We start from the raw sequence: 17,821 nt of genomic DNA, 5'->3' as shown, positions 1-17,821 counted from the left end.
TAAAACACGCAAAGAAAATTTTGTGAATTTTATTTCTTGATTTTTAATATTATATCTGTGTGAATGCAATGTTGCGAGCATTCCTGTATAATGTCAAATGCTTTTAATTACATACATGCTTTTATTTTATAGAAACGTTATACAAAACTGAAATGATCTTATAACAATAAATTACATCGTTCAGTCAAACTAGCAAAACATGTTTTCAGTGGGTTCATAACTTACTGTCAATGGTGATGGATCAAATTAAGCTTACATTCACTTATTTATTAAATAAGTCGATCTGATGTGAAACAACGCAGTTATATGGCGCAGCAGGTCTACCAGCTTCTAAAGCTAATAGTTGTCTATGATAGACCTGTTTCTTATTTGTAAAAACTGAAGCAGTGTTGGTTGCAGCAAATAAATCTCGCAAACATGTTTTTAGTTACTATTTTGCCTAACTAAGCCTACGTTCCATCACATTTTCATTCAACAGATAGTTCTAAATTTCGCGTTTTACTATTATACAAAACATATTAAAAACTAGCTAGAGGATGGGTCATTTGACTATCCCCGTTTTATTCCATCTTTGGTAGTATGAACTAAACAACAAATTAGTATCTTTGAGATGTTACAATAGTGATACTTATTGAAGTGACGAAGCCGATATTTGGGCGATACCCAGGTGACACAGCTTTCATATTTGCATTTTAATTGAACAAATTATAAAATAATCAGGTGAGCGGTTGCATACATTGAGCGAATAAAAACAAAGTAAGGCACGAGGTCGACGCGACCAAATTTAAGAAATATTAACTACATTTGAAACAACTATAAGTAAAATTTTGTTGCTATTCAGTTGTAAAACCGTCAAGTTTAAACTTACTTTCCAATTAATATCGTGTTAAAAACGCGGCTATGAGCTACTAATGTTAGGAAACGAATTAAACTATCGAGTTATAAAAAATAAATAAAATATATTACAAAGCTGGATATTGACACGTGGCAACATTTTTCATGTTAGACTAGTCGTTTATTCCTACTCATATCTACATATTTAAATTATTAAAACTAAATATATTTTCATGATAATACATTTAGTAATTAAGATGCGTGTAAAGCGATGATGTTAGTTGTACAGAGTACTGACGCCGGTGACGTAAACTACGTTCTAAAACAGATTATGTACTTTCATCAGAGTACATCTACTAAGATACGCGTATCCCAAGATAGTCTGTCGGCAGATATCTCTCATTTAGGCCTTCTCTTGTATTCAGCGGCGTGATTTTAAGAGCTTAATAATTAAGGATACTTTAGCAATGTTGACTGCAGTGTACACCGCACGCCATTATAGACTCTAACTTACACGCTACAAAACCTAACTTCGCATCAACTATAAATGAACGCGTTGCAGCTTTAACAGAACATTTTGTTTTACCTTACTATTAACAAAACATACCTAAAATAAGATACATGTTTGGTAAATAAGTTTTGTCACAATAAATATTTCACTTCCTTATAAATTAAGTCCAATATATGCAGAAGGCTCTTATAAGTATATAAATGTATTGAGTCACCTCGGTGTTGGGGCAAAGCGAACAACGCAACGTGCTCATCTACTTCCAAACTAATAATAAATTAAAACGTCGGTCTTATGTCACCTTCCTGTGTCTGAAATGAAACATGAATGCAAAGCCTTTGTTTGGTACTATTCAGACGTTATAACTTTAATTACTAGAAAGGAGTGTGAACACTTTACAAAATAGAAAATAGCTTCAGTCAAAATACATTAGAATCACTAAGATTTTTATCAAATCGGTTTTATAATAATTTAAACAAAACAAGTCAAATTAGGTTAACCAATGCCTAAAGAATGTGCCCTATGTAAATTTACACCTAGAATCATTTTTTAATGGCGTACTTTAGTTGTATTTTTTGGCATAGTCAATTTAAAAAACTTTTTTTCTTACATTTACAAGTGAAGGTGATATTCGTACCCTAGCCGCCTCACCGACCACATAGCACCCGACTAACAATACAACGTTATTTGTTTAAAAGTGTAAAACTGAACATTAACATTTCAAATGCAATTTAAACAAAACGCGTTTACATAGTCAGAATATCATTTACGTTTCATGATCACTATTGATCGCAGCGAATCCGTTTGGCGACCGCGCTGACCGATCAATGCAAATAATACGTTATTGTACATTTTCAGAGATATCTTTGATGAGATCACTGCGTTTACATTGCATATTTTGAATACATAGTGGTTGATAATCGAATAATATATAAGATAAAATCTAAATTGAACCATCAAATACTGTATGTTTAAAGACACTAAATGTAACAGTTAATGAACAAAATCTAAAATATTCAATATTATTCAAACAAATACCTACTTTATAATTTACCATCCTGTCTTCAATCACATAGTTACTTAATGATATCTCAAACCGTTAGTAAAAAACGCAAACCGCTGCTCTGGAGCAGATATAGACACGAATAAGCAGAGGCAAACAAAACATCCAATACAATACTTAATCATAAATGCCTTTGTAAAAGAATTTTATACAATATATTGTTAACATCACAGAAAAAAAACTATCAGCTAAGCATAGATCGAACTCGGCCCGGGGCGGGCCATTATCATTATTATAACAGATTTATCCGGTAAAAGAAGCTTTTAAAAATTTAAGTATTTTCAACGTTGTTATTAACATAATATTTACAAAAGTGGGGGTGGTATTAAAATGATAATAAATAGGTATAATAGTAGGGGGCTCCTGTAGCGGACTAGACGTGGACCAGTGTCCGGTTCTCTTAGACACTACATAACATACGGGCCGGAGCGAGCGCGCTCGCCGCGAGCTCAATACTAGTCCACGAATGCTAGCGAGCGTCTGTGGACAAACAAACATCTTCATCAAACACTGCCAGCAAACCACTTTAGCGTATTAAAAATTAAGCCTTCTTTAATTTTCTACCAAGCAATCAAGATGATTCGCTGTCACTGGCTGGTATATTCAAATAGGCAAACGGCTGTGTGGCCTAAGATCCTAGAATTGATCGGCCTAAGTCTATACCTTGTTACTGTAAAGCATTGAAAAGCCACAATCGCTTGTCATATTTGACTTTATAAATGGAATCTCAAAAACACAAGTGATGAAAATCACCGTTAGGTCACATCACCAAGTTTGCGGGGAAACTAAGGACCGGTAAACTTCTTGAGGAGGCCTAAACCCAACAGTGGGCGCTAGAGGGTCGATGACATCACTCACCGTTCCGGGTCGGCCTTCTCCTTGAGTATCTGGTCGATGATGAGGTCGATGTTGGGCGCGGGCTGCGCGGGCTCGTCGCCGCTGTCCCCCTCGCCCTCGCCCCCCTCCCCCGCGTCGCCCACCTCCTCGCCCGGTGTGTCGCCTGTAGGCTCTGATGAAGGGGTTTCTTCCTCTTCATCGTCCTCGTCGGGACATAGTTGGTACGCTCTGTTGGGTTGGTTGTGAGGTTAGAATGGATATATCTAGCTCTTGTCTATTAGCGTCAACACGGTATAACACTTGACCGATATACTAAATGGTATAGCAGATTTTCCACGAAAAGAGGCTCGCGGGTAAAGACAGTCATTACATAATTAACAGAAGAACCCAGGCGTCTGGGTCTATTGTACATAACCTTTTTTAATTATAATTCTAATACAATATAACACACTCATGTCAAATTAATTTATATCTGTCTGTTTCTATCCGTATATGTATTGTTAAAAAACAACAAAGTTTCGGAACGCGTCTGCGCCAGCCACCTAGTGCCGATTGCATGACAGCTCCTATTCTTTCGTTAGTACAGAGTAACGATACGTACTTCTCTAGTGTTTTCCTGGCGGAGTTGCTCCGCTCGAGGAAGTACCCGCTGGAGGTCTCGTTGGAGGCGCCCGGCGGCGACCACGTGCCGTACGAGTACCCGCCCGGACCGTACTTCTGGAACCAAACGGACGCGTTTAGCTGACGAGCAGGGTGTAGTGTAGGTGCAGTTCATTGAACTAATATTACTAGCGTATAGAAACGACACCGCGAAATTTAAATTAGCGCTATGCTTTGTTGCCGCTCGGCAACAACGCATTCATTTTGTCACTGGAATCTACATCCGAGTCCGCGTTGTTATATGTACTGTTCTAGTACGCTAGTACATTATATGTACTTCAATGGTACAGTCGCATTGTAGATGGACACCACAATCGTATAACAAAGGGTAAGGCGGAGAATACTATTCCAAAACGCACTTTTAGCAAGACGTAACAAAAAAATATACCTTCATCCATTTTCATTATGCATGTTGAGATATTTCACTATCTTCGAAAGCAGTAACAAGAGAAACAAATAACCTTTTTTGAGCAAAAACTTGTGTATATGTGTATATCAGTGACAAGGCCAAAGTGTAAATTTCCATCACATCCAATCTACCATGTTTACTCCACTGTAGCTCAGTGCTCATTACTATGACTGTTTTTAACAGCATGCACATTTAATTACGTACGTGGGATGGCACGCCATTTTCCAGTGTCTCTCTTGCCACCACGCTATACAAAGAATACTTGTATGAACGCGTGCCGTGCAATTCCTCGTGCGTGATCAAATCTGAATGCTGTTAAAAACAGCCTATATCTGTATTATCTGTCAGGTAAGGTATGTTATTTTGAGTGGCTAATCCTTTCACCACGGTGACAAACACGCTAATCACAAGAGCGCTACATACGCGATCCAGCTCGTCCTGCAGCCACGCCAGCAGCTGGCGCCAGCGGCGGCGCGCGTCGCCCTGCGCCTGCAGCGCGTGCAGCGCGTGCGGCACGCGCGACAGCACGCCCACCACCAGCTTCACGAGCTATGCATCGCATCAAGTTGGCGTGCTTTGGAGGCCTACATTAAGCAGAGGACTGCTATAGGCTGATGAATCCTTTCACCACAGTGACAACTGTAGACGCACTACCAACACGCTAATGACAAGAAGAGTACATACGCGATCCAGCTCATCCTGCAGCCACGCCAGCAGCTGGCGCCAGCAACGGCGCGCGTCGCTTCTGTTCTGAATGACTCATCATTTCACCACGTTGACAAACCCGTAGATGCGCTCTTGTTTTTGTCACCAACACCCTAAGAAGACTACATCACAATAATAGTTTGTACAACACATACGCGATCCAGCTCGTCCTGCAGCCAGGCCAGCAGCTGGCGCCAGCGGCGGCGCGCGTCGCCCTGCGCGTGCAGCGCGTGCGGCACCCGCGACAGCACGCCCACCACCAGCTTCACGAGCTATGCATCGCATCAAGTTGGCTTGCTTTGGAGGCCTACGTTAAGCAGAGGACTGCTATAGGCTGATGAATCCTTTCACCACACACACACACACTATCACCAATACGCTAACTACAAGAGCGCTACATACGCGATCCAGCTCGTTCTGCAGCCACGCCAGCAGCTGGCGCCAGCGGCGGCGCGCGTCGCTTCTGTTCTGAATGACTCATCATTTCACCACGTTGACAAACCCTAGATGCGCTCTTGTTTTTGTCACCAACACCCTAAGAAGACTACATCACAATAATGGTTTGTACAACACATACGCGATCCAGCTCGTCCTGCAGCCACGCCAGCAGCTGGCGCCAGCGGCGGCGCGCGTCGCCCTGCGCGTGCAGCGCGTGCAGCGCGTGCGGCACCCGCGACAGCACGCCCACCACCAGCTTCACGCACGCGTACGCGCGCTTCTGGTAGTGCCCGCGCGCGCGACCCGCGGTTTCGAGCAGGCCTGGACGCTCTTCGGATACGCCCTGTGGATGGAGGAGGGTTAGTGGTGGTGAAAAAAGTGGGGTAAGGGTAAAAAATTATAGAATGTTCAAGGCACTAAGAGCTACACATAGGGCAGATTTTTTACAATGATAGATACGAGAGAAGATCACAATTATACTAGATTCGCAAGTTTCAATCGAGCCAACTCGAAGATATAGCAATTGACACTCCATTCAACAAAACACATTGTATTCTTTCCTGTAAACGAGGCCAGGACCAGCGCGTAAGTCTTCATTGTTATTGGTAAGTAAGTACCTTGATAGCATTATGTATGCGATGGTGCTGCCACGAGTCATCAAGCAACAGTAACGCCGCTAAGGCATCCGAATGCCTCCTCAGCTCGTGGCAGTACGCGTACGCCATCTGCCACAGCAGCTCGGCCAGCGCGGCGCGCGACCACGCCGAGTGCTCCCAGCACATGAACTGACGTCGCACCCATAGCACTAAGACAGCTTTTTCATATACGTCCAAGGTAACACGGCGTTGCGATAGGACGAGACGGTAGCGGGACGCTGAGCGTTGTACATTATACCAGATGACAGACAGAGATCCGAGCGTGACGCAATCGCGTCGCGTTGAGCATAGCGCGGCTCTGTGTGACATCCAACATTGGATGTATTACAGCATCCGGCGGCCCGCAGCTGTCCCGCCGCGTCGCTATGACGCTTCACCGGCTGTGTAGCAGAACCTTTACAGTATCTAAACGCACCTTGATAGCATTATGTATGCGATGGTGTTGCCACGAGTCATCCAACAACAACAGCGCCGCTAAGGCATCCGAATGCCGCCTCAGCTCGTGGCAGTACGCGTACGCCATCTGCCACAGCAGCTCGGCCAGCGCGGCGCGCGACCATGCCGAGTGCTCCCAGCACATGAACTGCAGCAGGCGGATGCCCTCGTCGCAGCCGCAGCACTCTTCGGTCAGCTTCTTCATGTATGTGCTGCGGGAGGAAAGAGGTTATGTTAGGTAACAGTGAAAAAGTAAAACAGATTCTTAGTTGCTTATGACGTGTTTCTGCAGGTAATTAGGTAGGTAGGTGTTACAGAGAAGCCACTGACAAAAAAAAACGCGTTTACATCTTCTTTAATTAGGTGCTACAAATATTACGATGTTTTTTTTCTGTTTCCGGATGCCTGCGCGCTTCCATATAAATCGGTTTTGAACAGCCCTCAAGTTTCAAGTCATCGAGATAAGACTCACCCAGTCCTATACAGAATGTCAGCGTGCGGGTTGGTAAAGGGGGAATGCACCACCCTTACTGTTACTACCGGCTATGAACCTTGTCTAAGAGGGAAGACTCACCCAGTCCTATTATACAGTATGTCAGCCGCGAGCGGGGTGAGCGCGGGGCGCGCGGCGGCGGCGGGGGCGGGGGGGTCGGCGTGCGGGTTGGGGAGGGGGGGCACGCCCTCCGCCGCGCCCGCCGCCGCGCAGCGCGAGCTCACGTCGCAGCACCGCACTAGCACTGACACCACCTGAATGGAGGGGTATAGTTAGAGTCTGTTGACAGAAAGCTGTTTTTATAGGGCCGTAATAAAGTGCTGTAATGACATTAAGGTGTGCGTTGACGGGAGTTGCGTTATTTTGAAGAGATCGTAGAAGTAGGCTAAAGGCCGCATTGTTGAAGCTGCCTGAAAGTATCGCGTTAGATAGAATATTAATTACTGTCTGCTTTACGAATACAAAGATTATAAATGGATAAAAATATCACGTCAAAATCCATACCTGGTGAATTTTAGCTGACTCAGGATGTTGGTATTTGCCGATAGCCGACGACGACTCATCCACTGCGACCGTTAGCACGATATCGAGGATTTTTAGCTGAAATAAAATGCTTTATTGAGGGTTGCTAATTCATTTTAATTTTGAATATAATGATAAACTTTCACGTAAGCGGCTAGTTAGAATAAGTTTGTAGAGTACCTTTTTGACGCTCTCTACTTCATTGTAGTCCATATGTCAAACCAATATTTTATATTCCTATAACCCTTACCAAACCAACTCAATGAACCTACCCGTATAAGCTGATGCTTCTCCATCAACCCCAACGCAGCATACGCGTGGAACAAATTAAATAGCAGCGGCAGATGCCTCTGCGCGTGCGCGTCGAGGGGGGGCGGCGGCGCGGCGGGGGGCGCGGGGGGCAGCAGCGGCGCGGCCAATGAGCGCGCGGAGCAGAGGAGCTGGTCGGAGAGCGAACGGGCCTCGTCGCGGGAGCACCACGAGCCGTAGCCGCTGGGGACTGCGTAGAAAGGTTAGGGGTTTATGGGTCCTTTATTTATTTCTTCCGAAGAGATTCTGGATGCTAAATGCCTTATCAATGGTTTGGTTAATATAATTTATAATAAAATTCAATCGAATCTCTTATAAATTTGGTGTAGTGTTATATCGGCATGTGTGGATGATTATGATTCGATACATAAACTACAGTCTATTTCTTAAAGATTTGGACAGAAGGTCAAATAGAGGCATGATAGTAAAACTCTTTACCTAGTGTTTTAGCATGGAAATGCACTTACCCGGTGGGTCATTTATTGAGACGTGCGCCAGAAACACAATGATCTTCATGAACACTAATCGCACTTCCGCCGACGGACATGACAGCAGGAAATCACACAACCTGGAAATTAAATCATTTAATTAACAACGGTTCATCCTTCTGAAAGTTACGAAGTATCTATGTATTCATTACATATTTATTTATAGAATAGACAGGTAGCCAGGGTTTTGTTTTGTTACTGAAATTAATGTGTAAGTTACATATAAAATTAAAGTTAAAAAATTATCAACTTACGAACCTGTGTGGATGTTTGAAGAGATCTGTCGCGAACCACGCGCGCACGGCCTGGGAACACCTCAAGTGTTGGCACAGGATGTCGTACCTACAAGCAAAAATTATGATAAGAAACTTTAGGATATAATTTTCTAATTATACATATAGCAGCACATTTTACACTAAGATATCTAATTATAATGTTCACTTTTTAAATTAAAACCAATATTATCATTATTACGATTAAAATATAAAGGAGTAAACGAAATTGGATCAAGAGTGGAACTCACCAATCGCTGGCGGGGCCCCGTAGTGTTTTTTTCGTGCGGAATCCGACTTGGAATAAGAATTTTGTTGCTAGCTGTACCGCCGCCATCGACATCTCTTCTTGTTCGGGTCCCTGAGATAAAATTATTACATGTTAAATACCTAGATAGATAGAATATTCTTTATTTGTAAATACAATTCGAAGGAGAAGAGACTTGAACGGGAATTAGGTATTTTGGTGACGTAATCTCGCAGCATTCAACACTCAGTAGCGTGAGCCACAGAACTATTACGTCGCATGGATTTTAATCACGCATCGGCGCGAAGCTCAACACACGCGCGACTTCTCACTCTATCCTATAGAACTGGGAGTGGAAGGGAGACCACTATAAACTACGCGACGTCACATCGCAGTATTCAAGAAGGTATTAAAGTGTATATACATATTACTGATAACTTGAGTCTTTTTGTAAACCTGTGTTGTACATGTCTATTTTGTGTATAATTCATTGTAACTAAATAAATAAAGCACATAAATCTCACCCAAACGGCGGCCTGCTCGCCGGGCGGCAGCAGCAGGCGCATGCAGCACATCTTCTTCATGAGGTTGAAGTGCTCGAGGCTGAACTGGTCCTGGTTGTGGCAGAACAACACGTTGCTGCGCCGCACCGACTGCCAGATCGGACGCGGGATCATTGATTCTCTGGAAATGGGGGTGGGGTTAGTTGTTGCTTGGGATTTTGAGGGCATGCGGTATTCGCTAAGTTTACGTCTAAATTAAGTGCAATGGACTGGGTTTAAACTCCGGTATATGGATTGCTTGGTGATGTTTAAGAGTAGGTTTTTTTTAATTATGAGGATTGTAGCGGATTATTGAAACCAGATAAATAAATAAAAACGAAAAAGGCGAACTGACTCATGCTTTCTCCACCTATCCTATTTATGTAACATCTGCCATTTTCATATCCTTTCTTTATCTAGTAATAATATAAATATTTTACTAAATTTGCAAACACCTAATTTTACTGAGGGTAAGATAAAGTTATCTGGAGAATAATTCTGATGCTGTCAAGTCTGAATGTTTGTATCAGACAGTGCGGCTGTCCAATTTCAAAACACAGTAACAGCCAAGAGACAAAATGTTCAGGAGAGCCAAAATACGTTTTTGTCCCTTCATTTCAATGCCCTGGTAAAACTATGATACATATCTAAACGAATGTAAGCTTAAAAGAACCGGCAGAACCTAGGCTTTACATACTATTTCATTTAAATATGACTAATATTGTTGCTGTAATGCACAAAAGAAAACACTAACTAGGTTTTAAATGGTTTTCTCACCCTAAAACCGCCCTCACTGACCATTTTATAACCTAGTAAGAGCCATTATTGTGTAATTTAAGACAAGTAAAGTATATTGAAATTGCAATAATAACGTAATCCTAACTAATATTATAAATGCGAAAGTAACTGTGTCTGTCTGTCTGTCTGTCTGTTACTCTTTCACGCCAAAACTACTGAACGTATTTGAATGAAATTTGGTATACATATGGTCTGAACCCTGAGAAAGAACATAGGCTACTTTTTATCCCGGAATTCCCACGGGAAAACTTTTTAAGGCGAAGCGAAGCTCGCGGGAACAGCTAGTAATTTATATGTTTTTTATTTTTTTATATGTTTTGGATCCTTCACATAATATAAATCAAATTTTGCAGCACTTTTACACGACCGCACTAAGTAATAGCTGAAATACCGGCATATTTTTAAGTTTTATCTAAATGAACCAAATCGCCATATTAAGAAGGCATGTCTGACACGAACATTATTTATGGCTGCCTTAAATTAGACAATATTTCCTAAATTTTGAGCTAAAATTAGTTTACAATGTTTGAGTTTTTTTTGGTTTATGCAAAATAGGGCTAGTAGAAAGGTTCTGACGAGAAAGGTCTCTATGGCTTTTATATTTCCTTATGTTCTACTTTTAATTCACCTCTCTAGGTCTCATTGGTTCAAAGATACAGGTTCTGAAATATCTGATATTTTTTCGAAAAAAGTGTTTGTAATAATGTATGCCATTTGTGACTTACTAAAATTAACGGGCAAAAATTGACCTTTGCTGACCATTTCAAAACCTAGTAAGCGCCATTGACAATTTTAAAACCTAGTAAGTCATTTTCACTTACTGTGTTTTAAAATGGTTGGTGGCTCTTACTGTGTTTTAAAATGGTTTTCGTGGCATTTTTGATTTCGTAGGGTGGAGTTACTAGGTTTTTAGAAATTTTATTTTCGTTTCTAAGCAGTTTTTTGATATTCTGACAATGCAGGAATGTGCGGAATCGCCTAAAATAATGTATAAATCAAAGACCCGTTTTTTTTTAAAGTTGGCGCTTACTGTGTTTTGAAATTGGACAGCCGAGTGATATCAACAATTTTATTTTTCAGATAACATTTATCTGACAATGGGAGCTAACGCGTGTGAATTTGCCGCTAGGGGCGCTGGTGTTCACTGAGGTCAAGTGACATTTTACTTTTCATATAATTTGTTTGGCGGGCTTCGTGATAAATTATATTTTCGTTCATTTCCCTTTGAAAAGTGATCTCTTTTCGCGAAATTATCGCAAATATGGATTATTTGTCGATGAATGTGCACGCTTTGAAAGCTGAATTAAGGAAAAGAGGCGCATAAATAAGCGGTCTCAAAGAGCAGCTAATTCAGAGGTTAGTTTGTTTACTGTTTACAAACTTATTTTTTACGAAATGTATGCTTGTTTGCTTAGGTAACAGCTATGTTTTTTCTTTTTACAGACACCAAGACTATGACTGTAACAGTAACTTGGTTGGAAACGTAGAGGACAGTATCATACAACAAAATGATTCAGTGTATACTGTTGAGTGGCCTTCAGAAACTTTGTATAGCAGTGTGAACACTAAAAATGAAACTCCAGATCTAGATATTGTCACCAATGAGTAACTACTTTGGAATTTATGTACAGTGTACATGTACATACCATCGCTCTTACGGTGAATGAAAACATCGTGATAAAACCTGCATATCTAGATTTTCGAACCCACCAACCTGCAGAGGACCAGCGTGGTAGGAAATGGTCCAAGCTTAGGAGTGGAGTTTAGACCTTAAGAAGATATGCACAAAGGCTCCATTTGAGTGAGCCAGGTGCAGGTACTGACACCCCCACAAATAATAGAATACTTAGTATACTATACTACCATTATTTAGTTTCAACTAACAACTCAATCAGCATTCATTGTGTGGATTACTAATGTGTGTTTAAACGGAAAGGATAAATAAAAGTTAAGTCAGTGTGTAATTCTTTTATTTTTATTGTATTTATTAAATGCCTAATCCTTATTTACATTATGTTACTTCTGAAATTGGTTATAATGATTTTCACAAACACGAGATTGTCGGATAATAATTATTTCACAAGCCACTGTTTTAGAACAGAGTTTTATCACTTGGTAACATATGTCCTCCTTTTCTTTCCGAACATAACGGATCTGCACAACATTGCGGCATAGTAACTCGATATGACGATAGTTATTTTAGAATGAATAAGCTTATAAGATTCAAGATTTTAAAACTTTATTTCGCGCCAATTTGATAAAGTCGCCTTTCATAAGTTTGACAGCTATGGTATCTGTTGACCGCAGTCGACAGTGGCGCCAACTGGTGAGCAAAAAAACGGTAGTCCCCATTTAAAAATCTGCCCTAAAATAGTTCAACACAATCTTACTTGAGCGTCATGCTGCCCATGCTCTGCGTGAGGCTGGTCTCGATGGTGTCGGTGCGCGTGTAGAACAGCATGTACGCGTTCCACCACCGCTTCTGCCGCTTGTGGGAGACGCGCTTCAGCATCGGGTCGAACACCTGAGAGCAGTGGACCATCCACAGTGTTACGTTTTTATAGTGAAAATAGAGGTATGGTATAGATAGAGGAAAATCAAAATATATAATTTTGAGTTTTGTCAGCCGGCTAGGGCGGGGATTAACTTCTAACCGACACAGTGAATATAGTTTGTTAATAATAATAAAAAAAATAAAGATGATGTAGCTCGCAGATAGGGTCAGTACACGACTTCGAATCGATACCATGCGAGCCCGCATCACGCACTACTTAATATCTGCTAGTGGGAGGGGATGTTATTGCGAGGTGCCGACGCATAGCAACGTTGTATTCAAAACCTACGAGCGTATTTATAAAGACAAAACTAAATCATTTAGGTACCTCTCCCATGTACTCGCCGCCGAAGCACTGCGCCTTCATCTCGTCGGGGTCGTGCATGGCGCACTCCGACACGTCGCCGTCGTCCAGCTTCACCCAGCGCCCGGACTCGCTGCCGTTGTCTCTGTGTGAATGACAAATCTATTTTGACAAATCTTACACTTGAAGTTTCATTCTTTAATATTTTCTCGTTAACAAAATCTAAATAGCAGTTCTTTCGTAATAATAAGCCGTTCGGCAGCTATCATAAAATACAAACAGCCACATTGATCAAATGTAAAACATGCTAACGGGGCACTTCAAATATAATTATGCTAAAGCCTGGAATCGAACCAGATCCCTTCGGCGTATTAGTCAGATTACTGATGCACCATTTAATCTAAAACACATTTATTTAGGCGTCGCGAAGTAGTTCTTTATGCATTGTAAAACTTTAACTTATGTACTATGTCTCTGTCTCAATGTCTCCTCACCTGAGCAGCACATAAGAGTAGTAATGCCCTCCCGAGGCCTGCCCCGAGTGCACCACGATGCCGCTCAGCTGGTAGTTGGTCTCAGGGGTCTGAGCGCCCTCGCCGCCCTCCCATAGCGACTCGTCGCCCTCCGCCTTCGCTAGGCCCCATGCTGGAAACATGTGGCTAGTTAATAGGTTGAAAAATGATGAGTGTAAAATGTGCTGTAATAGATTTGCACTCAGTTTTGTAGAAAGTGAAATTACATGTATAAATATGTGCATATGGATTCTGAGTTATGTATCGCAGTTTAGTGCAAGTACAGTAAATAAATAACTAAGCCGAAATCTACGGTGCACACGTAAGTTTCGGCTTAGAATACCCTTTTAAATAAGCTGTATAAATTACCTGTGTAAGGTTCGACGTCCAATTCCCGCGGGAACTCGAAATAGTCGTTAAACTTTATGGCACACACTTTCTCAAAGTCGTACTCGAACCTCTTCAGCTGAATGACTAGTACCGGGGGCAGCTTGTTTAGGCATAACCGTTTTACGGTTACAACCTGAAACCAAAAACAAGTTATTTGATGTGTAAAAATTTATAAAAATATGTTAAAAAGCGATATAAATACACAAAAAACAGGCGGTAACTAATACTGTAAAAAGCGATATAAATACACAAAAGACAGGCGGTAACTAATACTGCTTATGTCTTCATTGTATTCACTTTAACTTCTCCTAGATTTCAAAATCATGTCCGCACATTTTACACTCATCCCTCCACTCACCTTTTTGTTGCACTTATCACAGTGGTAGGCGTCGGCGCCTTCTAACAGCTCCCCGCGCACGTACGCCTCGAGCGACTCCTGCAGCCGCGACATGTTCCGGATGTCCAGCGAGACCACGCTGAACGGCTCCTCTTTACAATACCTGCGAACGTGAAATGTGATAGTGTGAATTTGGTGAATATTGAGTTTTGAAGGTTACGAATCACACAATGAAAAATGTAGTACAATGAATAGTTTTCAGCTAGGAATAGAACTGATACGCAGCAAGAATACAAAGGAGACGCATTCATAATACTTAAGAAATCTTTAAAATTTTCTATCGACACTTACCTATGCGGGCATCCTTTACAAATCTTCTGATCGGAATACGTCCCTCCCATCGTGTTAGCCATCAACTGCTCCTGCCCCAGCGACTTCAGCGCCTCATCCAGTGACTCGACCAACGACATGAAGAATTCCACAGCATCTTGTTGCTCGCGCAAGTTGACCGGCTCGCCTTGCAGACGGAAGTGCGCCCACAGCCCGCGCGGCACGTAGTATTGCAACTTGCTGTAGTGTAAGTGCGCGAATATCGCCTGCACTTGCTTCAGGATCGTGATGTTGTAGTCTGTGTTGTTCTGCGGGTGATGTAAAAGATTGGTTTTGTAATTATTTGCAGCCGAATAGTTAAGTTCCGAGTGGGTGTGGATGGATTGCTAACAGAAAAACGTAAATGTATCATAGGGGGAATTTATGTTTATCTACTCACGTCTATATTATTTTCCGACATTATGTGATGGTCTTCTCCTGAGAAATCTTCATTGGGATCGGTTGCGGCTCCTGAAATGAATTCATAGTTTAAATAGTTTGCAATAATATAATGCCTGTGACCTATAGATGGGCATATTTGTATTCAAATTACACATACGAGTCTGTCACTAGATGTGCTATATTATAATTAACAATATAACTACTGTACACTGTGCACTGTACACAAAATATATGTATATAATTAACATTACCTTGCACAACAAGCGCTTTATCCCTCACAGCCCTCACGCAGTACAGCTGCTGCAGCACTGAGTTCATGTAGCAGGTGGCGCCCGCGTTCTTGAGCCCCACTGTACTACCACTCTTTGAACTATAATGCACTTTATTCCAATAAAAAACGTCTAAATCACCTTGCACAACAAGCGCCTTATCCCGCACAGCCCTCACACAGTATAGCTGCTGTAATACTGAGTTCATGTAGCAGGTGGCGCCCGCGTTTTTGAGCCCGACTTTACTAACATTCTTTGAACTACAATGCACTTTATTCCAATAAAAAACGTCTAAATTACCTTGCACAACCAGCGCCTTATCCCTCACAGCCCGCACGCAGTATAGCTGCTGTAATACTGAGTTCATGTAGCAGGTGGCGCCCGCGTTCTTGAGCCCTACTTACCGACCTGTGGTAAGCTATAATACACACTGTTCCACTATTTATAAATGCCAAATTACCTTGCACAACAAGCGCCTTATCCCTCACAGCCCGCACACAGTATAGCTGCTGTAACACTGAGTTCATGTAACAGGTGGCGCCCGCGTTCTTGAGCCCTACTTACCGCCCTGTGATAAGCTGTAATGCATTCCACTACTCCATCATCATCACGACCCATCACGTCCCAACTGCTGGGTCACGGGTCTCCTTCAAATGAAGGAAGAGTTTAGGGCTGTTCCACTATTTGTAAAAGCTTAATTACCTTGCACAACAAGCGCCTTATCCCTCACAGCCCTCACACAATACAGCTGCTGTAATACTGAGTTCATGTAGCAGGTGGCGCCCGCGTTCTTGAGCCCCACGAGGCCAGCCGGCGGGCGCGGGCCCACGCACGGCATGTATTCCCATTCCGTGAGGGTTGTGCTGCGTTCTGCAAGGAAATAGATGGTATATTTGAGTGGATGTTTGGTGGGAGGGTAATTTAGCCGACTGGAGGTGGGTTTTATAATGTTGAAGTCGTCATAGCAAGTCACTCTCATGTTTTTTATAAAAAAAAGATGCAGCCTTCTACGCCCTGACATAATAATGTGCGATAGTTCATAAAAAATGTACCGGAGTAATTTAAGCACAAATTATGTGCGTTCCATTAGTCGTCATTCGGTCTGTATGTACTTTAAAAACATCGCTATGAACCCATCCTACTAATAAAGTAACTGACCACCAAAGAACATAATTAGTGAGCAGCTGCCGCTGCACGGGATTGTTGTCGACGTAGACAAATGTCACTATATCGCGGATTCGCCATAAATACAGCACTGTGATTGGTGGAACCCGCAACGAGTTTATAGACGTCACTAACAGACCCGTACCGCGCTATAATCGAGCTGTCCATCTTATTATTGTTTTCGTGACGTACTGCAGTGCTATAATCGAGCTGTCCATCTTGTTATTGTTTTTTTGACGTTTGCTTATATCTGGTAAGTAAAGTAGGATTTCGTTTGCAGTCATCAAATAAGTATGGGATTTCGAATGTCAAAAAACCATTAATAAGATGTACAGAATATAAAAAACGCCACTCACCTCCATAGAATATGTCGGTGAGCAGCGCGGCGGCGTGCTGCATCTTGCCTCTACACGGGATCTTTGTCAACGTCACTAAATCGCGGATTCACCATTCGGCGCTCTGGGCCCTGAGTGCGAGTTTTTTAACCTATCGAGAACTGAAATCGAAACGCAGATTTTGTATGGCGCGGAGCTAGTACAGCTACTTACCGCTAGGTGGCGTGTCTAAAACGCCATACAAATTTGCGTTTCGATTTCACTTCTCGATAGGTAAAAAAACTCGCACTCAGGGCCCTGATTGGTGGAACCCGAATTGAACGAGTTTATCGACGTCACTAACAGACCCGTACCGCTCCGCAGTGCGAGCTGTCAATCTTGTTATTGTTTTTTTGACCTTTACTTTATATCTGGCAAGTAAAGTTGGTTTACGTTTGCAGGCATCAAATATGTATGGGATTTCGCATGTCAAGGAACCATGAATAAGATGGACAGAATTTTAAGCTGCGTACAGACCGGCCAAACGAACGGGTTTCGTTGACCTTCATTGCTTGTTGTTGACCTCGATCTGCCCTGTATTATGTATGATAAATATCCATCGTTGGGAGGTTCGTTGGGCGTTCGTTGGGCCGGTCTGTACGCGGCTTAACAAACGACACTCACCTCCATAGAACATGTCGGTGAGCAGCGCGGCGGCGTGCAGCATGTTGGCGTGGCACTGGTGCAGCAGCGCGCCCAGCAGCTCGCAGGCGGCGGCGGCGGCGCCGGCCGAGCGGACCAGCGGCGCGCCCGCCTCCCATCCGGAGCACCACGCCCAGGAGTAGGGCCAGAGGAATTGCGTTAGTATCTCCTGGGGAATAAAAGGGAGAGGTGTAATCTACGAATAGAAAAGGTTATCAAGAACAAGCCGTATTGTCAAGGGAATTATTATGACCAAGATATAAATATTATAGAGCATGTACACAAATG

General features: G+C 42.4%; 1 protein-coding gene across 1 annotated transcript in view; it reads right to left on the bottom strand.

The window, feature by feature from the left end:
• Nucleotides 1-13: 13 nt before the first annotated feature.
• Nucleotides 14-17,821, bottom strand: part of LOC105390491 (probable ubiquitin carboxyl-terminal hydrolase FAF-X) — a 39,111-nt gene continuing 21,303 nt past the window's right edge. The window contains exons 30-50 of the mRNA XM_048625884.1: nt 17,516-17,702; nt 16,056-16,223; nt 15,083-15,153; nt 14,665-14,951; nt 14,335-14,476; nt 13,956-14,109; nt 13,569-13,719; nt 13,099-13,219; nt 12,607-12,740; nt 9,401-9,560; nt 8,881-8,990; nt 8,616-8,699; nt 8,337-8,437; nt 7,833-8,059; nt 7,543-7,638; nt 7,120-7,292; nt 6,526-6,757; nt 5,594-5,797; nt 3,844-3,959; nt 3,264-3,470; nt 14-2,885 (exon numbers count right to left, since the gene is read on the bottom strand). Coding sequence (XP_048481841.1) covers nt 2,861-2,885; nt 3,264-3,470; nt 3,844-3,959; nt 5,594-5,797; nt 6,526-6,757; nt 7,120-7,292; nt 7,543-7,638; nt 7,833-8,059; nt 8,337-8,437; nt 8,616-8,699; nt 8,881-8,990; nt 9,401-9,560; nt 12,607-12,740; nt 13,099-13,219; nt 13,569-13,719; nt 13,956-14,109; nt 14,335-14,476; nt 14,665-14,951; nt 15,083-15,153; nt 16,056-16,223; nt 17,516-17,702 — 3,150 coding nt within the window. The 3' untranslated portion in view covers nt 14-2,860. The remainder of the gene's footprint in view (nt 2,886-3,263; nt 3,471-3,843; nt 3,960-5,593; nt 5,798-6,525; nt 6,758-7,119; nt 7,293-7,542; nt 7,639-7,832; nt 8,060-8,336; nt 8,438-8,615; nt 8,700-8,880; nt 8,991-9,400; nt 9,561-12,606; nt 12,741-13,098; nt 13,220-13,568; nt 13,720-13,955; nt 14,110-14,334; nt 14,477-14,664; nt 14,952-15,082; nt 15,154-16,055; nt 16,224-17,515; nt 17,703-17,821) is intronic.

The sequence above is a fragment of the Plutella xylostella genome, chromosome 15 (genome assembly GCF_932276165.1).
Source record: "Plutella xylostella chromosome 15, ilPluXylo3.1, whole genome shotgun sequence".
Taxonomy (NCBI): Eukaryota; Metazoa; Arthropoda; class Insecta; order Lepidoptera; family Plutellidae; genus Plutella; species Plutella xylostella.
This window is presented reverse-complemented; position numbering and strand designations above follow the sequence as displayed.